The sequence below is a fragment of the Patagioenas fasciata genome, chromosome 2 (assembly GCF_037038585.1).
Source record: "Patagioenas fasciata isolate bPatFas1 chromosome 2, bPatFas1.hap1, whole genome shotgun sequence".
Lineage (NCBI taxonomy): Eukaryota > Metazoa > Chordata > Aves > Columbiformes > Columbidae > Patagioenas > Patagioenas fasciata.
The window spans coordinates 155,040,816-155,067,546 of NC_092521.1; the positions used below are offsets into that span (position 1 = coordinate 155,040,816).

The following is a 26,731-nucleotide window of genomic DNA, read 5'->3' on the forward strand; positions in this document are numbered from 1 at the left end:
AACACATTGAAATGTTCTATTTCAGACTGGGGTGGAAAAATATTGTAGCATTACTGCAAGTTATTATCCAAAATCAAATCATTACAAACCCAAAATCAAAGTAATTGTATTTTTTAAAATGTAATTAGATTAGTACTTGATACTCCTTCTACACTAATAACCTCCAAGCCTTCCAAATAAATAAATCCTGTTATTGACATGACACAAAACAGTGCAGAGCTCACTGAGGTGCTGCTAAGCCTCACAGCTGCTAGGCCAGACTCACTAAGCTGTACCTGGGACTCCTCAATGCTGTTCCTTCCTGCGCTTCTGGCTGCTGCGACCCACAGAAGTCAAGGTGGTGCCTCCTCACAGCACTAATTTAGCATCAATTTTCAGAGATTCCAGCAACGGGCAGCAGGAAAAAAATAAGAATAAAAGGATCAGTGAATTTGCTTGCAGTAATCATACAGTCACTCAGTCTTACTTCCAACTCAGTGTAGCTTAGGAAAGGAAACATAACTAAGTACTTCTAATCCTACATGTGTGTAACATTTTTATAAAATCTATATACATTTGGGAAAAAAACTATTTACAAAGGTTTTGGCTTTTATGATATTGTTCAATATTCACCTTTTTAAGGATGTGTCATTTCTGTTTCTACTTGTAAACCAACTGAAATGCATATTTTTATTGTGTTGCTAGCAGTTTATGAAGAAAAGAATAGGTAAAATAAACTATTTGTCTTATATTTGATGTTCATTACTTTATCTTTTATACTCATTACAGTGTACTTCTTGCTTAATCTGTTCTCTGTTTTAGATAGATCAGGATTGTGTTGCAGCATGAGGGCATTGGTTACGTCTGCCTTTCATCACACTTGCACAATAAGTTGTGACAACCATGGTTGTGTGCTGACTGCATTTCCCTCTGACCCCTCCACAAGTTCCGCACTTGTCCTTCTGTTCCTCTGGGCCAATGAGTCAAGATGGGGTTATTTAATGACCAGTTAAAACTTGAGTGGTCTGCAAAGAGATCTGTGCTGCAATTATTTTATTGTAATTCATTATGACCCATGAAAATAACTATAAACATGCAATCTTTAAGAAGACAAAGATGTAGATGTCAAATATTGGATTGTGTTAGTGAAGAAAACCAGAACACTGTTAGAAAAGCCTAACAGTGACCTTCATTACATGTTATGTGACAATAGATTTACTGGACGTCTGGTAGCTAAGCATTCAGTGAGAATTATTTCTGGCATAATAAACTACCTATAACATCATTTTCTTTGTATAAATAACATTTAGTGCAATTCAGACATAATTTGAATAAAGGTTTTACTTTAACCTAGAAGTTATATTTCATCATGTTTAGGATGTGTGGGTGTGGAATGGGCTGAAAAAATATACACGTAACGCAGCAAATGGCTCTAGGATGGAAAAAAGGACAACAGAACAAACATTTACATAACAGTGAAGATGGTAATATTGGGGTCATTTCCATAATGCATAATCAAAGCAAAATTATTAAATATCGGTATTTCAAATAGAATGTCAGTCTGTTTTTCCATCAGTCTAACCTCTATTGTTTTTAAATGTCTGAATTCTAATTAAAAAGAAATTTACACACAACGTAAGTCGCATACCCCTTTTTCTGTCTTGTATCATGCCATGACAATCCATGAACTTTTTTACAAGAGAACTACACAGGTGTTTCCTAAAATCATAAGTGAAATGCACCAAACTCTTTTAAGAATATTCCTTAAAAAAATCCATTTAAAAGATAGCTGTGAAGACGCAGTATGTAAACAGTTGTCTGAAGATTACATAGCTGGCATTCACGTTGAAGTAATAGGCATTGGTGAAGTAGTTATGTCCTCTGCGAAGAGCATTGTGTTTCTTCGGTGTCAGTGCCAACTGAAGTTGCTCCTCCTCCCCCGTTGAGGTGGTGTTCTTCTCTCTGTGTGGTGGTGCAGTGGCCCAGACTTAGGAATTGATCCAGGCTGAAAGAAACTTTCTTGATATATTGTTTCTAAGTTGAATTACTTTCCCAGAGAAAGTTAGGGGCTGCACTGGCAGTTGTATCCATATAATTGAGGGGCTGGGAATGACATGCCAGAGGCAGCTGGGGGCTGTGTAAATCCACATCGCTCTTTAAATTACACCTTCAACTTCTCTTTACAGAACTTCTGACTTTGTCCATCAAAGAAAAACAAAACAAAACCCCAAACAAACCAACAAAAATGAAAACAAAACAAAACAAAAACAAAAACAGTGAAGAAGTGCGTGCTACTGAATCATGTATAGTTCCTTGAATCTTGCAGGACATAGCATCAGGTTGGACACTTCAGGATAGAGAGAAAAGATGACCCACCTAGTCCTTCTGATGGCAGCAAAGTACCTGGACTTCAAATTTATGTTGAGAACCATCTTATGTAAATTATGACCATCATAAAGAAACATGACCTGTTAGGTCTTCTTATGGGTTGCTTTTGGTCTTAGCATTTGAAGCTAAATTGGTCCATATTAGGAATTTATACCAATTTAGTTAGAACCATTTCAGTTAAAGTGATGGACTTTTATAGCAAAGGTTGTTTTGGCCTCAACTAACAAACAGAGCACCCCAACCCTGGCATGGTAAGAATGCGACACCTCCTCTTCAGGGCCATCCTCTTCCAGCCCACCAACTTCAGCAAACTGTATCAAGAGCTGGTGCCAGTTACTCATCTTTATATCATCAAGGACTAAATCCCTTTGGCAGTTTGCTCTGTCCTCACATACTCTTCATTAAGTTATCAGAGGGAAGAGATATAAATAGTAACAAATTTGTAGTTAAACATTTCAAAGCTGCTTATGGCTTACTTGAAAACTAAGTAAAATAACTGTTTTTCCAAATCCACACTGCAAGACTTCCATGGAAATTCTCAGCTTGTTTATGAACAACTCACTCCAGTGGTTTCCATTATTTAACACATTCATTCAAAATTTCTTCGTGTTTGTAATCAGACTTCTACCTTCAAATGCATTTTTGAGAAGCTACTAGCATCACTAAAGCTACTTTAGACTTTTTCAGTATACTAAGCAAAGACAGAATTTCTTCCAAAGGCTTCAGCAGTTAATTCTCAGTAGTTTTACACTTGCTGCTCATTTGATTATCTTACTATTCTACCAAATATTTTCTAATTGACCAGCAGTTTTCTAGTAAAGCACAGCTTCTGTTGAATGGGTGTAACTATTTTGTACCTAATGGGTTAACTGTCAAACCAGGTTATTAATTGTAGGAAGAGAAACTCATATTTAAAAACCTGAAAAGACACATAGAATATATACAATGAACAAAAGGAGGGAGACAGAACTCAAAACAGGAAAGGGGTGTTGTTCATTATTTCAACAAAGTAAATGTAGAATGAAAACTGAAAATTTGCATAAGCAATAGGGACATTACAAATTTTGTATTCTTTGCACTAAATTGATTTTGATAGCTGTGTTAACTTCTGTGAGGCAGAATTACAAAGTTAAACACTTGAAAGCAAAACCCTTTGCAGATAAATGTTGTTCATCTTTTACAAAAATCAAAGATAAGAGTCATTTGGCGCTTTTTTTTTTTTTTTAAACACAGGAATTCAATATCTAGGTTCTCTTCATTCAATGAATAAGACTGACAAGTTGACCTCTACAGACATGTTACCACATCCTCCCATTCTTCTGTCACAATGAGTCATGTGAAATTAACATAGGTTATTAATTCTTATTTGGTGCACTACTGAGTAGTTTCTCAGAGAAAAAAAAAAAGTACATGAACATGGACAAATACACTATGTAATGTCGGAATATAAATGGAGTGATGTATAGACATATAATTCAAAATATACTGTGTTATAATCCCTTGTCACATTACTTTGTATAATAAAATACTGAACGGCAGTAAGACATGCTAAAACACCACGAGTAACAGACTGCAGAGCTCAAGCATTTATGTAGTTTAAATATTATTAAAACTGAGAACATGGGCTTTACACTTCCTGGAACAAGAACTGTTCAAACATTCAGCACAAACCAAACATGACTCATGACATTTGAACGTATCCTGTGGCACCAAGGGGGGAAACACGCACGGAGCTCCTGTTTGTTCTCTCTTGGCATTTTCTGGTTTATTTAGATGAATAAATACAAAACACGACGTCATATTTCAAACGGAAAACACGCAGTATTGAGAATAACTGTTGTAAGGGATGTGTTACAGTAAGCAGAAGCCGTGGGCACTGGCTCGGCGGGGCGGCCTTGCCTTTGCCTGTCGCACCGCCCGCTGCCTCGGCACCTTCCCTTCTCCCCGCTACTCCGGCACCGCCCAGGGTGGTGGGCGCCCCGTTACTCGGAGCAAGCGCCCGCCTCGGCTGGGCCCCTCGGGGAGGCCGCACGGAGAGTGTTATCGCACTCCTCGGGGAGCGGGACCACCACCCCGGCCCGAGCCACAGCTCCCAGCCGTTCCCCGGCCTCACACGCCCAGCTAAGGAACCGCCTGTCAGCCCCCACAACAGAAGTGAGACCCGCCCCTCCCCCCAGCAGCAGACTCGTCCCGCTTCTCAGCCAATGAGAGGCGCTGCCGGCAGCCCCGCGGCGTCGGTTGGCCGGCTTGCCATCCGTTGCGCGCCCCGTAGCCAATCGGCGGCCCCGCCTAGGGCCCGGCTCCTCCTCCTTCCGCGGCCGCTGGGGCTGGGAGTCGCCGCCGACGCCATTTCCTCAGCGCCCCCGCGGCGGCGAGGCTGCATCAGCGCTGACGTTGGGCCGACGTGCGGCTCCGCCCGGCCCAATCCCCCCCACCCCCTGTGACGGGGGCAGCACGTACAGGGCGGCGGGTGAGTGCGGGAGGGGGCGGGGACACGTGTGCGCGCAGCCCGACCCCCTGCGGGCCGGGAGCGGGGGAGCGCCAAGGGCAGCGGCCGGGGCCGGCAGCGCGGAGGGGCGGGCAGGGGAGCTCAGGGGAGCTCAGGGCAAGGCAACTCAGCTCAGCGCAGGGCAGGGCAGGGGGGCGCTGTGCCGCCCGGCTCAGCCCCTGCCGCCGGGAGCGCGCAAGAGCGGGCGGACGCGCGTCCCCGCTGGGGCCGGGAACGCGCTACACTCAGGGCCGCGCAGGGCCCGGCGGCTTCGTTGGCCCGGCGGCTTCGTTTCCCCGGCTCAGCGCTGCTGGGCGACCCCGAGACATTCCTGCAGCCCGGGAAGGGGGGCGTGCGGAGCGCCCCGCTCCGTTACAGCCCGGGAGCCGAGATGCCTGCACTGGGGTGCGGCTCGGGACCTTCGTCCGGAGCGAGGCTTGGGAGGGGGTCTGGCTCGGGAGAGACGGGGCAGCCGCCTGCCCGCTGCAGCCAGGGCCCCGGGACGGCCGGTTCCCGGCGCCTCCGGGGCTCGGTCCCTGCTGCCGCCCGGTGTTCTGGAAGCGGGGAGAGCGTTGGTGCTCGTTCCCCGCGGTCCGTTGGGGCTGGTTACATCCTTGCCCACGGGTTGTTCCAAGCTGGGACAGGAGGACAGCTGGGAGAGGATCACAGTGGGCTTCGTGAGTCCTACATCTTGCTTGAAGTTGGAGGATTTGCGGCATCCTCCATTGCTGTGTCAGCATCTTGGTGCTAAACGAAACAGCAGCATGTATTGTACCAGTTAAACGATTCCACAGGTACTGACGCTTAAATGACCCTCTTCCTTATTCAGGGACTGGTTGGACGACTCTTCTAAACGTGGACCATGTGTCCTCTTCACAGCAGACTCAGCACTGTCTGGTCCAGATTATTGAGGTGGCAGATGGAAAGCAATGGGTAGCATGTTTTTACTTACAGTAATAGCAGGTTGAGTTTTTAAGTGGCTTTTTAGGTTTTTATTTAGATATTATAGGAACAAAGTGATGGGGAAGAAAAAGGAAACACGTTTGAATTTAGGAGGCACAAGAAAGTGTTCTGCTGATACTAAAAATGTAACAGAAAGATTACACTTTCAGAATCTTGCTCATTTTACCTGGCTGAATGCTGTGACTGCCTTGGCAGTCGGTGTGCTTCACAAAACAGTGTAGTAAAACAGATTATAGACTTCATACTTCAAAGCACAAATGCTCTTCTGAAAGTAGTTAGTTCTGAGAGTTTCCACATTTGGTGTGAAGTCATCAATAAATGCAAAACGGGTGTTTGTAAATTCATATCCGTGCTTTCTAATAACTTCCCTGTGAAAGAGATTTGGAGCAAGGTCTTAAACATATTTCTTAGCCTCTTACAATTTCCTTTGTAATAAGCCACCTTTGTAAACACTCTCTGATGTATGAAGTACTGTTGAAATAAAGAAGTTGTCTTTAAAATGTCTCTGGGTATTTAATTAGACAGTCATACATTTCCGGTTATGCAAAATACTCTACCAGTTTGCTTATCAGTTTAATTTCATCAAAATACATTAAATACTATATTAATAATCAGTGATGTACTTGTAAAACAAGCAGCAGTATTCGGGGAGAATGACAGGAATTTTTGTGCTCTCTACTACACAAGCACACATCTTGATAGTGATGCTATCCTTTTATCTGTGGACAAAAATAGAAAAGGCTTGCACCTTCAGCTGTAAAGGCCTTCCAGTTTTCTAGATCACCTGGGCAATATTTTACTTTACCTGATGCTGTCTGGCAGCATTGTCCCATCAGGGATGCTGTTGCAATCAGCTGAAGAAGCTTTTGATGTGCACTAAATGCATCTTCTTAATCAGTGTCTACTCACAACTGACCTACTGGACATTAGTCTCAATGACTATAGTAAATACGTGCTAATATATATTGAACCTCCTGCCAGATCCTGAAGATTTGTTTGCTATTTTGTAGGAAGAAGCAGGTATCTTTGCTGACATTATGAAAAGCCATTTTTTTGCCCTCTTTTTATCGGAGGGGAAAGGTACAACTTCTTTATTAATTTAAAAATCCAGACTAATATTTAAAATTACTGTTCTGTGATGGTAAGAAACCAAGCTGGAAAATATAAGAAACAAGTGTATTAATACTGAATATAAGACTAAAGCTTGTATATAATTAATTGTACAATGAAGAAAAACGTTAGATGATTTTAAGCAGGACTTAAGACCATATATTTAATTTAAACCTGCATCGTTTTCCTTGAAAATAGGAAGAAGGTAATATAAACTACTATGGATACACTTTTTTATAAATGATTTAAAGTGCTTGTCAATAGATTTTTCTTACTTTGAAACTTAAAAGCAATAAATATGTTACAATTTGCTTGCGATGTAGACTGATGGAGTGTGATACACGTGGAAACTGTTTATGTTGGTAGTTTCTGAATTGGATTAATAACTATTACTTACCGCAGTCTGTATAACTGATTTTTTAGGAAAAAAACGTAGTTATGATCTTGCTCTGTATTTTTCTGTATGTTTATTAACAAGTTTGTATTCATGGTAAAATTATACCTGAGATAAGACAGGAAATACAAAACCTGTGTAACTCGTGATATAGTAATCTGAGAGTTTATGAGACTGCATGACAGTGATAACCTGGATTGGACTGTGAAATTCAGGAGTTTCTTGGCACACACACGCTTGACCTGTGCACAAGCCCACAACAAGTGAGGAGACCCTGGGGGCTCAAATAACTTCAGCTGACCTTCACTGCAAGTGTAGGAATCCCTGTGGCTCCCTCCAGCCCAAAGCCCTAATCTTGTAACATGTCTGAGTTATGCTACTAATGTGCTACATTTTGTCTTCGGTTATCTTTTTCATTGAAGTTTTATGCCAAGATAACTAGTGTAGCTTTTAGAATTATGCCCTTTGTTACGTTTGTTTCAGTTTGAAAGGCTATAGTTAGGTCTTCATATTTAAAAGGCATTTTTAGTCAAGTCACTATTTACAAACACACTAGGACTACCAGGTTGTCAAAAAGCAGTGCATTTTAGCTTACCTAGAAAGAGAATTTTGCCCTGTTCTAGGCTAACAATGTCATTTTATGGCAGTAAACAAAACAAACAAAAAAAGCTAATTAAAAGTAGTATACAGTTTTTCAGATTTTACTTGACTTTGCTAAAGATTTTTAAAAGGCAGTAATTTGTGTTAAGAGTCAGCATCTACACAATTATAGGTGGAAAATCAATTATGGGAGAAAAATCCTGATATTCAAAATAGTAAAATAACTTTTTTTTAGTGTTCTGCAATCAGTGAGTAATTAAAATTTAGAAAGTAACCCTATTTTTACAACATGAAGAATGGCTCTTTCTAGGTAAAATTTCTATGCAATGCAGTCACTGAGAATAAAATCGCTTGGTGTTTTTGTGGCTTTTTTTCCAGCAGTAGGTTGTCTGTGACAATTGCCTTTGGATAAGAAAACCTTTTAGGGCCTGTATAAAGTGAATTCATTCTAACTACATTCCCTTCTTTAAGAAGAGATTGCAATGAATATGTTGCCAATACCTGTTCATTATTTAATCTGCCTTGGTGTGTAGGCTGTTCTGAAGCTTATGGAAGCAGCCTGACATGAACCAGAGAGCTTTCATGTCTGAGACCCTATGGATGGTCCTAGTTTACTAAGGAGGACCGTTTATTTTTCTACATTTTTATTATTGTTACATTGAATGCTTATATAAAACCAAAATTATTTAATATGATAAACATCTTGTTATGGAAAATTATGGGGGAAAGCCTGGTGAATTTCAGTAGATCTTTTTAGATTGTATCTAGAGAAAAAGGTAATTAGTGGTAACTAAGAAGATGGGAATGTAGAAAGATTTTAGGTAAAATATTTTGTTATGAATTGATACTGGCACAGAGTATGTTACTTTTGTTGGCAGAAATACTAATGTTAATCCATAAAATCTTGAATTGTGTATGGCTTGGCTACCACTAGCCATAGTACTGTTAAGTCTGGTCAGTAGAATACCACTGGAGGAATAAAAGCTAGAAATATGGTTCTCTGCATCATTTGACTGGATTCGTTTTTGTATTTTCATGCCCTTATTCTAGGCAAAAAGAGTGATTTTAAAAAAGTTTGTTTTCCTTGAAGATTGTGCAATATTGTGTAAAAAAGTGCCGCAAAAGGAGTTGGAATTACATTTAATTTGATTTCATGTAGTTAACTTTTAACATGTGGGACTAAATTGAGGAGCCTGGCAGTCAGGTGCATAGCAGGATTCCTTCCCCATCTCCCAATGTGTGACCTGAGAAGAACCTGCAGTAACTTTCCTCCAGTTGCAGTAGTTGATTGTTGAGTTCAAATGGGCTTGCCATCCCATAGTTACGGTAATTGAACCCAAGGAAGCAAAATTTGCTGCCTCTTAAATCCCACAACTATACCACATCTTCCTTTTGCGGCCTCAGTTCCTTGTGCAATTAAGGTGTAGGAGGGAGTGCGCCTGTGGGGTGTCCTGCCTGCCTCTGCCTGACCCTGTCCTGTGTCTGTTCTGTTTGTAAACTGACCTGTTGGCATGGCAATGTTTGTGACATCACCTGTTTAATGTTGCACCTTCAGTGCAGGGTTTGGTAGGAGAGAAAGGCAGCCGAAGAGAACCAAGCTTTTGTTTTAAAACACACCTTCCGTTATGACTAAGTGTGCCAAGAAATATGGAAAAGCAACTGTCAGGTAATTGCATTTTTATATAGCAGATATATTTGGAAGCTTTCTCTGTGGAGTTTAAACTGGTGGCTTAAATTGAGGGCCAGGGAGTTGCGTATTCTTCTGTGGAACTTACCCCACTTTTAAACCTGTAAACCAAGAATTACTGTTGGAGGTTTTGAGGCACAAGTAGTTTATGGACAGTTCAACTGTAGATCCCAGCTAGGTGTTGGTATCTCAGAAGGTTTAAGAGACTTGTAACAGCGCATGGCTGCTGGTCAACTTGAGCCTTGTCTGGAGGGAAAGGAGAGGCAGGAGGGCCCTGGTGCGGACAGTGCTGGTGGGCTGCTCCGGAGCACTGTGCTCCCAGCCCCACGGGCAGCGCCACACCGGACCCCAGGACTCTGCTTGTCCTTCTCCTGAGAAGCCTTTCTTGAACAGTCCCTCCTTGCGGCTTTCCAAAGTAATTGTTTTAGAGCTCCTGGCTCTATGAATGAATATTTTAATATGGGGGAGTGGGAAGAAAGGACTCCAGTTTATCTGATAGTTTTGAGAGATACCTATTTATTTTCTGTTAGATGTCCGCTCCAAATATAAAATAGTCTGGAATTGCTGTTTTCTCCCTAGGTGCCTGGTATACTTCCCTGTACTGCATTATTTAGTTCTGTATGTACTTACTTTTAGACAGATGACCATGGAAATGGTTGCATCACAACAGGATGAAAATGCAGTGGATTCTGTGCCAGAGAGAGATGCTGCTCGCTTTCAGAATCAGCCAGGCCGAAGTCAGATTTCTCCAGAATCTGAGGTAAGCTGAAATGTGGAAAGATGAGAAGAATCAATAAAATTATATACAGAACTGCTATGATTTTTAAATTATCAATATATATGGAGTTCACGTGTTCTGTAAGACTTATTAAATAGGAAAAATGTAGCAAAGGTATACTGAAAACCATGTCTTGCAGTATTTAACGAAGAGCTAGTATAAAATCAGGTCTGTTAAAAGGTAACAGTTTTAGCAGATTAGGCTTTGACCAGTAGGCACATTTTTGTTTTTCACTTTTCCAATATGATTATGTTATAGAGATGGAAATAGAGTCCTAAAGATTTGAAGTAGCTGCAAGATCAAACATAGCTAAAACGTGTATCTTGAAGATGTCTCATATAACAAAAAATAAAAAATGAATAAAAGTAACCATGGTCCTTTGCTGGTTCCAGTTTTTATACAGAACACGTTTTGTCTTCTTGCAAGTACATTTTTAATGTATGCTTGTTTTGTTTCATCCCTGTGCATCCAATGACAGTGCCTGGAGTTCTGAAAATATACTTTACATGTCCTTTATTGTAGTCATACCTGGATTCTTCTTTGTTAGTTAATGGATAAAAGATGACATAATAATAATAATTCTCAAACGTTAAAAGTATGCACTGAAATGTTCGTCATTTGAGAGAAATAGTGTTCTTGCCAGTACTAAGATTTATAGCTTCAGGAAGCTGTATAGACCCCTTAAAAGGATCTTCCAAAAACACTTTGTGGAATAAAAGAACCGATTAGAACAAACAAACAAACCACAAACCGCCCCCCCAAAAAAAAATCTTACAGAATTTATTTATCATCAGAAGCTAGAAGTTACTTGGTAAGATTTGATGCCACATATTCGGTATGCTAGATACTTGATTTACATTATAGGTATATTTTCAAGACTGAATGCAGCTGCTTTTTGTTGGATCATCAGACACAACAAATAAGCAATCATAAAAATTCTGCAGTTTGCTTTGTTTTTGTTACCTATGTCTTTTGTTGTGGTTTTGATACCTGTAGCATTGGAAATACTTTTTTTTTTTTTTTTTCTTGAAGAATGGAGCATGAGATCAATAATTTTATTTGGTTTGCTTTGTTGATGTTATCCCCTCATTTCTTTGTTCTTTGATAGTTCAGTTCAAATTTTGTGTTTTAACTTCATGGGATGATTTACATGTAAAATCTATTGGCTTGTGCAGTAGTCTCTGAAGAAAATTCCTATTAATTCTGTCACTTGGGATTTCTAACGTTGGTCAAGAGACAAAGCTGTCACTGGTGCTGTAGGAAAGCTTCTGCCACGTCCCTAGGGAAAACACCTTTTTATGTTTATTTCCATTTAATGCTTGAGTACTGCGTATGAAGCTTCAGCCATACTCGGCACGGGGCTCGGATCTTTCAGCTTAAACTAATAACCCTGAAGTACTGACAGATTTCAGTCAATCACCACTCAAATGAAACGTGTACACCTCAGTTTGAAGGCTCAGGCTGGTACTCAAGTTTACATCTGGGAGTCCCTCTTTTTGGTCAGACAAGGTCTAGAGAGCTGGCCTGCACCTGTCAGAGCTGCCTGTCATAGCTGGAGCCTGCGGCCCTTTACCGGGCCGACCACAAAAGTGGGGTTAGTGCAGTTGTTCCGCTCTGTGAGCAACAGTAGAAGCCGGGAGGCCTCCAGCGGCCCGTCCTGCAGCCTGAGCCCCTGGCACTGCCGGGCCTGGCAGCCGCACCCGGGGCCACGGCCGCACCGCCACCACCGGCCTGGGCAGCCGGAGTCCGCGCACCCCCAGGCGGCCGGAGGCTGAACTGCCGCAGCGTTTCTTGATAACACGGGCCCTGGCGGAAATCTTACTGCTGAAAGGCCTTGTCGTGACATTTATTTGGCTTAAGATGAGGAGGATGTTCTTTCCTTATTTCCCTCGCTGGCAGGCTCTGAAGGTGAGGAGCTTTGTCCTGGCGAGGGTTAGTGGCAGTCGTTGGGTGTTAACCCCACACAAGAGACATCTCCCCGCTGCCTGGGCTGGGGTGCGGTGGGAACTCGGGGTTCCTGAGGAATTGGTGGCTGGGCTGCTGGTCCTGCTGGTCCTGCGTCTGTGTGTTCGGACTGGTCCAGAAGGGCACAGAGAGCCCCTTCTCCCTCCCTGGGCTCTGGAGAGCACAGTTATGAGCAGAAAAGCACTTAAACTGACTGAGATGTGCCTTGTGCCAACTCTCAGTCATCTCTCCTACTAACCTTTGTGCAAATGTGCAGAAGTATGAGAAAACAATTACTTGGTTCTTACCAAGAGGTAACATACCTGGTCACTGAAATGGAAGGCTCCTTTTCAGATACTTTTGTGGGTTTTCCGTTTGTTGTGTGGTGGTGGTGCTTTGTTTAATTTTTTTTTTTTCAGCCAAATATTTGTTGAAACTTGGTTTTGTTCACTGAGGAGTAAAGCATTTTAGTACATTCTACTAGTCAATTTGTAGTTTTCTCTGTATTATCAAAGAGCTGCAGGATGGCTGAGGTTGTCAGGGAGCTCTGGAGATCGTAGAGTCCAAGCCCTTGCAGGCAGGGTCAGCTGGAGCTGGCTGCGCAGCGCTGTGTCCAGTTGGGTGTGAATATCTGCAAGGATGGAGTCTCCACAACCTCTCTGGGCAGTGTTTGACTGCCCTCATAGTAGAAAAGGTGGGATTTCTAATGTTCAGATGAAATTCAGTTGTTTTTAATTTGCTCACTTTTTAAATTATGGCTTTGGCCAGGGAATGATGAGCAAAATGCCGAGGGATGCAACTACATAGAAGGTGCTTGTTTTTTGTGGTGGTTTCCCTCCTCCAGAGTTCAGGCTTTTTAAAGAATAACCTTCCATTTACTTTTAAAAAGATGGACAAGGTATTCAATAAGATGATAATATCTAGAGGGCAGACATTGTTTTGTACTGAAGCATTCTTAATGTCTCCCCTTTTGGGAAGGAGGGGAGACATTAAGAATGTCTGTGCTGGAGCACTGTGGTGTGATGGGATAACGTTCAATGTGGAGGAGGACCTATTGTATATTGTTCATAGAGAAGAGCTAATTTTTTTTTTTCTTTTTTTCCTTTTTCCTCCTAGCTTGTGTAATAGATATTGCCAAATACTCCTGCAAATTTTTGGTGCTAAAAGTAAAATGACTTTTTTTGCAAAAGCAAAAAATGGTAAATTTGAAACTAGCAAAAATGATATGCATTTTTCATCCACTGAGGCAAAATCAACAATTTATATCTCTGAAAGGTTATTTTAAAAGATCGTGTTTATAATTGAATTTCTTGCATCCCTCGCTTTCAGCCAGTTCATGAATGGACACAGTATTGTTTTGGTGATCCAACCACCAAAATAATTGGGTAAGAAACTACTAATTTGTAAAAATTTTGGTGGTTGTCCTTAGAAGCTGCTGGAAATATACAGAGCACTTGTACAGAAGCTTGACACCTTTTCATCAGGGAACGACAAAGGTGCAAGGTGGAAAATTTCTCATCCTGTTTTGAGATGGGCTCCAGGGGTTCTGTCTCACATGCAGGGATTTTATATTAATACATATAGGGCTGTTCTTAAGAGGAGATTAATTTGGATTGAAATATTATGATAATGTTGATGGTAGTCAAACTTGTATCTGGGAACAGTTACATCTGCATTGGCATTCAAAGAGAAATTAGTTCCTCTTGCAGGATTTCTAGAGGCCATATTGCATTGTGTTCCCTGTGCCCAGCTACACTAAATGTAACTGTAAAAATGTAAGAGGAATGTGCTTAGGCCTTTTTCAGATTGGACAAAATATATCTATATTTTTTATTTTTATTTTTTTTTCTTTAATCCTATGGCCTTGATGGGTTCCTCTTTGAATCACTTTTTGTAAACTTTGTCATATTTTGTCTATGAATAGAGCTGTCTGCTGTCTTGGTGTGAGATACCGTCTGTTTGCCTCTCAGTGCCGGCCCTGAACTAAACACAGGTCAGGATGTAGAATGTGAGACCTGCTTTTGGAGCGAGCAGAGGGAGTTTTCTGGAACCTGGAGTGCGTTGCCTTTCCAAGCTGGGACTCCTCAGGTTTAGCACTTAAGGGATAATCTCTTTGTGGGCTCTTGGCATCAAACTGTGTTAAATCTTGCTCCCAAAAGATTGAGCCCTGTAGAAGTTTGCCAGGGTGTCTAAAACCAGGCTGCCAAATTCAAGTCCAGGACATTTAGCAAAGTTGATGCTGGAGCATGATGAACCTTCAGCCTTGTCACTATTTTGTGCTTCCTCAAGGGTATGCTGTCATCAAATGGCTGAAATCAGCCTGACCTCGTCTTCCTTGACATTACGTACTGCTTTTTTGGCATTAGCTTTGGGATTGACGAGAACTTCCCTGTCTTCAACTTTTTCTTATAGAGGCTACTCAGTGCCTGAGTGTGGTGAGTCCTTTGCTCTTTTATTAGGTGAATCCAGGATGGGTTTGCCTTGTCTTTTCCTTTTCCAGAAGTACTTTGCGCTGTGCTTCTGGAGTCCTTGTCTTGCTTAGGTTTTAAAGCAGAGACAGAAACCAGATGGAGCTGTGCACTGTGTACTTCATATCAGCAATGTTTGAGGTAAGAGGGGTTGAATGTGAACGTAACCTCTGTAGTATTCTGTAGGGAAAAGTTATCTAACCTTGAGTACCGAGTGTGCGTACATCCACAGTGCAACTGTTCAGATGCAGATGCATCTTGAAGTCAGATAACTGATGAGTAACCTCTTTCAAAAAAGAATGTGTGCCTCGGTATGAAGATAGTCCTTGATCTTTTTCTGCTGGCTACTTTTCTCTGTCCTCTTGGAAGATGGAGCACTTATATTGCCAAATGTATGAAGTATGGGACCATACTGCTATGACAGAGTGCATGGCTGATATTTGTTGAAGTTACTAGACTTCACCGTTGCATACATAAGAGGAGAGAACCCAAAAGGACATTACAACATCTGAAGTGTATTTGCCATTGCCAGGGACAATAATCCTTACACTTTTAACCAGGTACTTAATGTGTTAAGCTTCCCCTCACCCTCTGTGTTCCTGAGTTGTTTCTGTTCATTGTTTTCAGTCATTGTGCCAGGCAGCACTTGATGTAATGATGTTAAAGGTAGCGTTGCTCATCACTGACGTCAGAAAATAATTTTTTGCCAAGTCTGTTTCAGTCAGCATTTATTTGTGATAGCATCAAAAGGTTCTAGAATTTCGGTTAACATGGGAATACTCGGTTTGCAAACAATGCAAAGGGAAATGTGAATCAAAATTGTTTTAATAATTTCTAATATTTATAAGAGAGATGCAGAAGATGAAGTTGGAAAGATTGTGTTCAGTTTTAGTTACAGGAAACAAACCTAATGCAAAAGAATCAGACATTTTAAAATTTGTAGGTTACACATTGTGTAACCTGCAGATATTTGTGGAAACTTGGCAAGCAGCGATCAAATCACATTGACCCATTTAAAACAGATATAAATGAACAAACAAATCACTTTTGGTTTTACTCAGTTTTAAAATACTACTGTCTCCTCTTCCCTTATACTGAATAAGGATCTTTTAAATGTAGTGTTTCTTAATCTTGAGTACTAGCTTAGTTCCTGATTATATGTGCCTGACCCATTTTGTACTAAAAACAAACTCATAAACTGTTCACCTTTTACTGCTTTGTGTGTGTTGAACTCGGAAAGTTATTTCTGATACACTGAGTATTGTATCTGGTGGCAGCTCTCACAAAGATAGCAGTAAATCTAAAGGTTTGATGAAATATCCTTTGTAATGTTTTGAAAAGTTGGCACAGTTTGTAACCATTTGGACTACCCCAGGATCTTTCCTTGAAACCTGGGTTTAGGGTGATGTCAGCTTTGACACAAAACAGATCATACTTTTCAGATCTTCAAGACTTTCTAGATCTCAATCTCAAATATCTATTTCTGATAAATTTCTGGTAATATTTGTTTTACAGGTTGAGAAGAAGTTGTGTGTGACTTGTTTACATATTGCCATTTAAGCCATTGAAGGAATAATTGTTTCCATTCTGGGGTTAGAAATGCCCTCAATTGTTCTATTTCCTGAAAAGCGGTTCAGTTTCCCATAACAATTGAACAATTACATAGTAAATGTTGACAAGATCCTGTCTCCGTTCCCTAGAAACATTGTTTCTTCAAGATAATTCCAGCCGACATCTGGTCTTTTTGACAGTTGTACATCTTAATAGTAAAAATTTTTCTCTTGCCTTAAGGAAGGAATGTTTCCCAGACAAGCAATGGCTTATGGATCAGGAATGAAAGCTTCTTTAATATTTGAAATTTTAAAAAACCTTCAGTGTGAATACAGAAAAATACAAAACTTTTTTTTCCCAATGTTCAGTGTTCAGCATGATTTTCTTCTCACTATCCTCTCTTTTTACCCTTACTGCTTGTACTAGACACCTTTTGGGGCTGAGAACCAATCTAGGAAGGGAATAATACCAGAATTTTGCATATGAGTCTGGGTTTTTTCTTGTACATGCAGAATGTAGAAATAAGGTTTTCCAATGCAGTCTACTTCAAAAAAAACACCCCATGATATCTCTTTATCGTATGATTTATGTTTGTCATTCTCTTCCTTTTCTGAGTTTAGCAATGTTTCATCTCACAGAACTTGGGATTAATCAGAGTGTTTTCCCTTTGCTTCAGTGTTTCTGTTAGTAAACTTAACAGTAATAGCATAAATATTGAACTATTCCTTTTAGCCCGTAGGTGTTTAACTGTTTCTTAACCCATTCATTCTCAGTACCAATGGTGGGGAGCCAAGGGCTGGGGAAAGCTGCGTGTGCTGTAAAATGTCATCAGAAAAGGGATCAGATTATTCCTAAACAGAACACTGTCTTCAGCTTTGCTAGGCTTAAAGAAGAGACAGCTGTTCTTTATTTTTGTTGTTCTACCAGGGCACTGATGCACTCAATTTTTCTTGATATAAAAATATATGTATATATAAAGAGGATTTATAGTAGTAGAACAATTAACAAATCCATGTAATGCTTTATTTAACTTTTGATTTTTTAAAAAAAATTTCTGACTGAGAACGTTCTGCCCTGTAGTTGTTGCATTAACATACCTCTTCAGTGAATATTGATATTTTTTGTTAGAATTCTTAAGGTTCTTCCTAACCTTCATGCTAATAACAACAGATTTAGTGTTTGATAGTTTATGGTTGTTTTAAATTGAAAACATGAAGCCTCTGGCAACAAAAGAAAAGGCAGAAGAAAGATTTGCAATTTGATAGGGAACAGTTTTAAGTTTTCCATACCATTTGGAAAGACCTTTCGCTAGTAAAACTAGTTTATTTCTGTGTGTGATAAATGCACATATATAAGCTATTTTCGATATGGAATCAAAACCAGATTCTTTTAGTATCACTTCTAAAAGCATTTGCTGACATCTTAAGGCATGTTACTTAAACATGGTGACTGTAATTTTTGCAGGTTTCTGTAGCTGCATCGAGTGCTGGCAGAGGATCTCCAGCTGTCACTCTGGTGCAGTTGCCTTCTGGTCACACTGTTCATGCCCAGGGTGTCATTCCAGCCACACCACCCTCAGTCATTCGCTCAGCACACATGCAAGCTGTTCAGGTTAGCTCTTTTACTGTTATGTTTTTATGAATATTTAGTGCCTCATAACTCTTCTCTCCAATCCCATCTTCAGTTTTTCTCCATTCCTATCAGCACAGCAAGATTTACTCATATGATGTGGCAAACGGAGAGGGAAGGAAGGTGGCAAACTGCCAGCCAGGAGCAACTCTACAAACATTGTGGAGCGATTCCTTAATGCTTCTTGTTTATCTTTTAAGAAATTGTGTCTTAGAACCTGCACAACAGCAAATTTGTGTAGTAATGTAGGCTTGCTTTAGTGTATCTTGCAGCTTTTTTGGTTTGTTAAATTTTATGAATGTCATTTTTCTAATGGGAAATACCAACTCATAAATTTGCAAGTATCTCGTACTTTATTTTTGGAGAGCATCTGGATGTAATGGAAGTAAACATATTATAGTCAAATGATTCCGTGTTGTTTTTATCAGGCCCTTTAAAAGCATCTGATGTTGCTTTTTGTGGGTGTGGATATGTAAAGATGAAAAGTAAGGGCAGCCTCAAAATAAACATTTATTTAGCAAATCTTTACATGTTTGAAGTTGCTGAAGTTAGAAAACAGACTGATGCAAAATGCTTAAGAGTTTTCTGAGCTTTTAAATAGTGAAAAAAACTAGAGGGAATGAACTTACAGTGTTTTGAAAATGACTTGCCCCCCCATTGGTGTTTTTCTTGTAGCAAGAAGTGCCTTCGCTCTGGTTTTCTTACAGTGTGTTTGTGAAATGTCAACTGAATTGCTTTTTGCAAACAAAATTTATATCTCTGGTGAGAGGGACTATATACCTGTAATGCGTGAACAGTTTTACCTGCAGTCATGGCAACATGTTAAGGAAAAGATATGTTGTCAGTCTTCTTGAGAAGCTACCTTTCAAGTTGGATTTGTCTTAATACCTTTCAAGTATAATGAATAAAAAGGTATATGTAAGTATCATTTATCTTAGAGATGAAAGAAAAATAACAAAACCTTGGCCAAATACTGAATACTTTATTTGTAAGCAGCAGGTGTAGACAATGTGACCTGGGAAGGTTCTGAAATTCTAAATCGTTATTGAAACAGGTGCAGCAGGTGGCAAGATGCTTGGGTTTAGTCGAACTTGAAGTCAAATCAGAGTATTCAAAATAAATACTTTTTAAATGGATTTTTTTCTAATTGAAGTTTACCAGAGTGGACCATCAGATAAGCGCATTCCAGTCATTCTCAGTTTCTGTCACTGCTTTTCTTCCAATCAGTGTAGTCAGGACATACATGCAAAAATAGAGGACATGCTCCAAAGCTCAGAAGGGAGAATTTCTCTGGAATCTCTTGCCAGCTGCTACTGTGTCGTCTTAGGGGAATGGAAGTCGACTATTTGTTGTGTTGAGTGAACTCTGGCTGTCTTCCCTTTCCCAGAGGAGCAGAGACAGGAAAGCTGTGTCGTGATTAATACTGACTAGTTTGTTCCAGGGTTTTGCTTTGGTAACATTTGAGCGTGCTAATGGCAAATAAGATGACTCTACAAAGAAGGGCTTGAGCATGCAGTAAAAGACTCCATTACAGAGGTTGCTCAGCCTTTCTCTAATCCTCTTAAGTACTTTATCCTGCCACCTGGCATTTCCTCCAGATTGTTTGGCTTTAACTTGATATCCTATCTCTACCAGTTGGGAAATTGGGAAATTATATCAGTTTACTTAAAAAAAAAAAGGTGTGCTGGAAGTTGATGTTAAAGCTTGCGTGACCTCTCCCTCAAACACCTGCGGCTTTAAACTGGAAGGTGTTCAAAATTTTTTGTTGTAATGCTGTTGCATTTGGGATGAAAAAAAATGTTTATCTAGATCATGTTTCTTATTGTTTTGTTAATGTTGTTTTACTTGTAGGAAGGATTATGTTCAGATTGTTTTGCGACTTTTCTACTTGCTCCTCCCTGTAATGTATCAGATATTGGCAGACTAACATGAGCTTAAAGTTAAACGTGAGAGCAGTGTGGTAAAGTTGAAGTCTGAGTTATGTCCAGGAAAAAGTGGCAGTGGCTTCCATTGGTTAGTATTGTGAATGCGGTTGCTTGCTATTAGAACAAGCTGAAACATTAAATTTATCTCTTTGTATTGATGGAAGTTAGAACTTCCGAAATTTCTTGCAGAAAGTGTCCTCTTCCACATTCATATGCTTAAATCTTGTTGTGATTTCCTTATCTTCTTCCCAAAGTTCCTGACTTCTTCAGCCACCTGCTTAACCTAGGGGTGGCTGTTGGTTTGGTAACCCTTAGTGCACTGGGAAGGTTTAAAGGCACTGAGTTCTTGTTTTTCTGCTGTTTGTCCTGGGACAAATAATTTCTTTTTTCCTTCCCCTGCCCTGCAGAATGAGAGTTCTGTCCTGAGCCAGGATGCTGTGTAATGCTGTCTTAGTTTTGAAGGTTTATGTCAGAGGCTTGAAGGTTGATCCACAAGCAGATCGCTGTAGGGCACTGGGGAGAAATGCCTTGCAGGCGATCTCCTTGCTGCTCAGCATTGGCCTGTCCTGCAAAAGGATAAATACAAACTTCTCGAAGCTCTTGTGTCTCTGCCAGTCAGCTCTGAAGTCTGGTTTGGCGCTAGACATCTATAGACATGCAGAAGTGCCTCTCATTATTTTTAAGCACTCTTTTTTCAGTTAGGCAGGCATAGGGTTTTAATGACAGTTCCTATGTATTACCCAGCAAAATGAGGCTACATTAAATATTTTTACACAGAACTGGAATGTAATAAAATTAACAAGTGAAGAGACAATTTAATTCTGCAATAACCTGTAGTTCTTTCAAGGTGTAGTTTTGTAGATTTGAGTTGGGGTGACCCAGGCCTATAAATTTCTAGAACCTTCCAACCAGTTGTTTTCTGTTGGGGTGGTGCAGGTTTTGTTTCTAACGCTGAGCACTCAGGCCTGGCTATCACATTAGTTCTGGAGCTCGTCCTTGACTTCCCTGAGCTGCAGGGAAGGCTTAGGTCAAACACTTGAGACTTCTAGTCACTTAACTCGCGTTTGTCCAGCGTTAGCTTAACCCAGCGCTTAGTCTGAAACTGCAGACTGGTCTGTCTTGATGTGGAAAAGTTGTTTTCCACACTAACTTTACTGCACTGTTTCAGTTTGGAAACCTTGTACTCCCAACAGTTCAGAGTAGTTAAATTAATCAAGAAAACAGCATGTTTTCCAAATTAAATAATCCCTCTCAGTTCTGTGTAATAAGATAGTTGCTGGGAAAGAGTGTGATTCACCTCCAGGCCTTCATGTTGTCTTGGGTAATTTTAAGAGAAAAAGAACCCGTGAAAATACTACCAATAAAGGTCTGAGAAATGAGGCACTGTGGACTTGTCAGGGGTTTCTAAAACTTGCACAGTATTGCTAAATAGTATATTTGTATTTTTGAATGCATCAGTAAATGTAATATGTGTATATGTGTACTTATTTTCTAAGTAGCTTTGGTGTGGTTTTGAAGAGGCTTTTTTATTGTATACTGTTATTTAAGGTGCGTTCGTGCAGTATTCTGTATTTTAAATGTTTAATTTCACTTTAAAAGCTAATTAAATTGCATAATATTTTCACATTTAAATAAGTCTTCTGTCTCCAGTGCTTTTTCTAGGTGTCACTCACAAAAAAGTAACTTGGATTATTTTGATTTTTTTTTTTTCCTTTTCAAATGGAACATGTCATTTAAGTGGCTGTGTGTTGGTAACCTCATAATTTGTGGTTTGCTCTGGAAAAAGAAGTCCAAGATCACACTTAGTGATAAATAAGTGCACAAACTTCCTGTATGCAAACATGGAAATAATTTTTTTTAATCTGTTGCTGTCTTTTTTTTATGAAGTTATGAATTCCAGAAACTTTGCTATTGCAGGTAGCATCGATTGCAGATGATTGTGTAGAATCAGAAGGGATAATTGATTCTCAAAGACGTAGGGAAATACTTTCAAGAAGGCCTTCATACCGGTAAGGACTTTTCATTTTGATTTTGCTGGGGTTTAAAAGCAGCTTATATATTGCAGCAAAGCTATCTGATAAAAGCCAGTGGCTTAGTTTTTTCATGAATATGGAATTTCAAATGTATAAAATTATTTACATTCTTTTTTAGAAAAATTTTGAATGAACTCTCATCAGATGCTCCTGCAGTACCAAAGATTGAAGAAGAAGAAAAGTCAGAAGATGAAGGAGCGCCTTCTGGAATGTCTCCAATGGCCATGCCAACCAGCCTGTATCATACTAACGCAGGGCAATACAGTACGTTTGCAAAGATACTATGTGATGTTGCAGAACATATATAGGAACAACTCTGTTTCCATAATGAAGTAGAGATGTTGGATTTTGGTGAAGAAAAATGAGAACTTCTGTTTTTCTAAATAATTTCAATTTTAATATTTAATTTTTCCTAATGTGGGCGTTGTAGACTTTTAGTCTGTTTCTTGTAATGTCTGTTGGTTGCTAGATTTAGTCCTAGAACTCCTGTGCATTAAAAATGTGGAGGTGAGGCTCAGGCGAAATGAAAAATGCTGACATTTTTATGTGAATGTTCAGTGTTATAAATCACTGCAGTTTCAAATTGCTGTGACTTGCTATCTATTAGTGCTATTTATTACATTAGATGACTATTAGTGAGTTAGGCTTTTTAAAGTATGAGGTTGGAGTATGAAATTATTTATCAACTTTGAATTTCATCTCTTAAAAGAACTATGTCTTTTCCTCTCCAATTGTCAAGTATGAACACTTTAGCTGCAGAATTAACTTAAATTGTGGTCTCCGACATTTGATACTTCATGGAAACAGAAGTTAAAAGCTGGATTCACAGTTCTATACAGTTTTATTTATCATTATTCCTGCATTTATGTTAAACAATGTTGCAAACTCTTTCTCCATAGCTTCTTTGGGCTTAATCGTATATCATCTAAGGGTTAACTTTCTACTAACTCTTTTAGAATTATGTATTGGATAAAGCATCACTCCTACACTTTCGTGGTTTTGGTTTGTTGTTTTGTTTTGTGATTTTTGTTTGTTTGTTGTTGATGTTTTGTGTGTTTTGTTTTGTTTTTCCACGTCTTTTCATGTGTAGCTACATGGAAATGCAGGTGTTTTTCCTTTTATATAATGACAGGAAAATTGCAATAGAAATGTTGTGGGTTTGTTTTCTTTTTTCCTGAAACAACGGAAGTCTATTAAAGCATTGCGGTGGTGTATAAAAGAGGATACAGTGGCTCTCTAGTTGTATTCTAGTCATCCTTAGAATTCTTCAGTTATTTTTAATTTATCCAACTAAAGTAATTATCAACTCTGAGAAAGCAGAATTTCTTATAATATTATCCACCCCTTCAACATAGAAAGCAATTTTACTTGGGCTCCTAAGCTGCTTTTCTTACCTGTTCTGTAAGGTATAGACATAAATAAATGTCTGATTCACGATGTACAGCATCTGAAGTGCTTTTTCTGTGAACTTGTGCTCCTGCTAAATGACAGTTATCCAGTACAGAATCTGTCAGGTATCCTTGAACAAATTAAATTACTTTCTTCAGGTTTTGAATTTATGATTCAGTTTGGCTTTTGCTTATTTAAAAAAAATACATATTTGCAGTTTAAAGGCTTAAAAAGAGGTCCTGTAGTGTCTGTACTGTGTTCAAATGAGCCTCCAGACCTTTAGAATTTCTAATAAATTAGGTGTTTAGGCTTCTTAATTGTAGATTTCTCCAGGAAACCAGAGTTGTACTTTTCTAGCCATGTCTTGCAGGAGGTGACTATTACTTCTTAACTGATGATGTTTTAATTTGAACATAGCTATAAAACATAGTGACAGAGAAGTGTGGTTTTACTTTCTTATTCAATCATACATTTACTTCTGAAAAAATCAAACAACAGAGAGCATCACCAACAATGTGCTTAATTTAGCAGAGCCTACAAAATTTTAATGAAATCTTTAGTTAGACTTGGCTTTTGCCTGAGCCAAGCATACAAGATTTCTGGTTGATGCTGACTTTTCTCTGAATAAGTTATATGCATAGCCTAGAACATGTACTGTATATTTAAAGTAATTTAACTTGTTAAGTAAATTCTCAGCCATAATGAGGCATTGCTTTAGGATGTGATGTCAACTTTCATAGGCTCTCCTGATTCTGGCTCAAAAACTTTGTTTTGAGAGCTTTGGCTTCCTGGATATGTTTTTTCTTACCCAATTTATTAATTCATTAATTTGATTTTTTAATATATTTTTGTAAGTTAAAATATCACACATCTTTTGCTGCAGTGAAGTTTCTGTGTTCTCTGTAATTCTGGTTAGGAAAAATTACATCAAAATCAATCTTAAGATGCTGGTCATTAGCCTTAAAGTTATTGCTTGCCAGAAAGGTTGCATTTCCAGTTGAATCCAAGTGGTAGCAAGGATCATCATCTCCTTGGAGTAGAGAGAGTCTTAATTTGGAATTTACCAATGAGAGCTTGACTCTTCTGGTCCTTGCATGTATAAGGCAGAGATCTGCAGCATGTCTGAGCAGCTGTCCTGTTGGCTGCTGCGATCCTCAGGAACTGCTAAAACCAGGAACACCACATGGGAATGCGGCCTCTCCTGGGTTGATTTCAGCATGGACATGAGGCAGAAGGTCACTACGTGTATCTACTTTACCTTTATGTCTCCTGTCAATAGCTCTTTACTTCTGCTTATTATTGTATCTGAGTACTCTTCTCTTCTTGGCCAGCACGGGTTGTGTGGTTCTCCTGTGCAGGCATCCAGCAGTTTATGCACAAAGTGCGTACGGTGGCTGTGGCAATGAAGAGCTGGTCTCGCCGTGTCGCTACAGCCATCTGTACTGTGCCCTGGTTTAAAGCTACATTTACCAATTTTTTATTTTCTCTATTGTTCTCTTTATTACTGCTTAGGTGAGGCAGTTTAGTCGAAAATATAAATTTTACTGTGTGTTGGATGTCTGGAATGACTATTTTTGGAAGAAGTTGATAAGCATTTTTTTCTGAAAAACAAGTATACTTCTTCCATTAGCAGCAGTGATGGTGGTTGTTTTCTTTTTACCAGACAAAACAGAATGTTGCTATGGTTTTCAGATATCTTTTTCTTCAGAGCTTCTTGGCTTTCTCTGATGGAAGCAGACAGACTGACACCATGACCAGCTGGAAAAATGTCTTTCCTGGTTATCTTTCTGTAAGAGGATTGATAGTTTTGCATAAGGTTGTGTCTTCTGTATGAGCCTTGGATCTGATCTGACTACAAACGTATTCTGTTGGCTGTAGTTCTGTCATGTTGGTTATTGAGTACTGAAAAATATTGTCTTGCCTCAGCTGTGGTGGTGGTCTAACTGTGCAAGAGTTGTTTGTTCAGTTGGAGTGTGTGAATTAACCACACTCGCCCTTTGCCTACTTGTGTATATCGTGATGTTCTGTCTGAAACCAGGCAGGGGAAATGAAAATGACTAGTTCTTTTGCTATCTGTTTGGGTTGCCTGCTGTCTTAGGACAGGTTTTTAATGATTGGAGAATTAAGAAATCTTTTGAGAAAGACCGACTCTAGATGCTTTTCCCAGTTTTGGAAGGGAGGGAAAGATACTTGGATTAGAGCTGTTGATCATACCTGGAGAATGGTATTCGTATCATATTCATTCCTAGCTAGAAGATGCCACTTACATCCATGTGCATGGTGTACAACTCCAGGGACTGTCCAGGAAAGTCCTGTGCCCTCCATAGAAGGCCCAGTTTCTGGTAGAGCTCCAGCACCACAAAAGTCTGTACAGTGGTTGTGATCAGGACAGTGAAAGGGCTGTGGGCTGTGTGGTGGTCTGGTAATACAGCAGAAATCAGTCCTGTAACGGAGAGAGCTACTGCAGTTAATTGACTTGTGTTTAGAAAGTACTGGATTGCGATCTGAATGAATCATTGCTGGGCAGCCGGGACATAATTGTTTACCCAGGCGCACTGTGGAGCCAAGAACTTTGCATGATTATGTGCTCTTTGTTATGTGGTATGGTACTGTTATGGTGTAGACGTACCATTTTTGGTGCTAAGTCTGTGAGAGGCAGAATTCAGCTGTCTGTAACTTCTCTGGGAGGCAGGGGCAACAAATCCTGCTGGGAAGCTCACACACGGCTGGGAACTTGCTCTTGTCCAGATCGCACAAAGTACAGAGGACACAATGATTTACTTGCTTCTCTCTTCTACCCTGCCCCCAAACGGGGCACTTTCAGCTTTGGAGACCAGACCGAAACAACATCTTGCTCATTTTGTGTGTGTTCTGCTGCACCTCACAATGCTTTACGGAGCCTGCATGCAGCACTCAGCTAGTTCCTACTTCACGTGTTCCCCATTCCAAGGACAGGACTTGAGGTCCATGCTGAGCCCTGTTCCAGTATTGCAGATAGGGCTCAGTGCTTTATTCAGCATGAGAGGGATTCCACATTTTCTCCTACAAGAAGCTAAATTAGCTGCTAGGATTTGACCATTTTGGTAAATAACTTTACTACGTGCTCAAAAAATTAGCAGAGCTTGTTAGTAGATAGTTGCTATTGTCTAATTTACTAAAAACAGTTTACTAATCAACTGTTAGTGTTTTAGTGCTCTTTTAAATGTTATTGTCTGATGTTGCCTTTTCAAGATAACCTGCTATTGTCAGGAGAGAACATTTGAAATCGCCTGTCTCCAAAACTCACATGGGTGTCTAACAAATCACGTACTCAGATAACCAGAGCTGAACCTTCAAGAATGTCACCAAATAGTGTGAATCTGACAGTGAAATCAGGGGAGCTGGCAATCCTGAATCTGTGCCTAT

The 26,731-nt window shown here is 39.8% G+C and overlaps 1 protein-coding gene across 8 annotated transcripts in view; it reads left to right on the plus strand.

Annotated features, from left to right (window-relative positions):
* Positions 1-4,697: 4,697 nt before the first annotated feature.
* The window catches only part of CREM (cAMP responsive element modulator), a 34,670-nt gene continuing 12,636 nt past the window's right edge, over positions 4,698-26,731 (plus strand). For 4 of the 8 annotated variants that reach the window (XM_065831638.2, XM_065831637.2, XM_065831640.2 and 1 more), the window contains exons 1-6: positions 4,698-4,837; positions 9,478-9,588; positions 10,246-10,369; positions 17,815-17,961; positions 21,822-21,913; positions 22,056-22,201. In XM_065831638.2, the coding sequence (XP_065687710.1) occupies positions 9,548-9,588; positions 10,246-10,369; positions 17,815-17,961; positions 21,822-21,913; positions 22,056-22,201 (550 nt within the window). In that variant the 5' untranslated portion in view covers positions 4,698-4,837; positions 9,478-9,547. The remainder of the gene's footprint in view (positions 4,838-9,477; positions 9,589-10,245; positions 10,370-17,814; positions 17,962-21,821; positions 21,914-22,055; positions 22,202-26,731) is intronic. The other 4 variants (XM_065831643.2, XM_065831642.2, XM_065831639.2 and 1 more) reach the window with 3 other exon arrangements.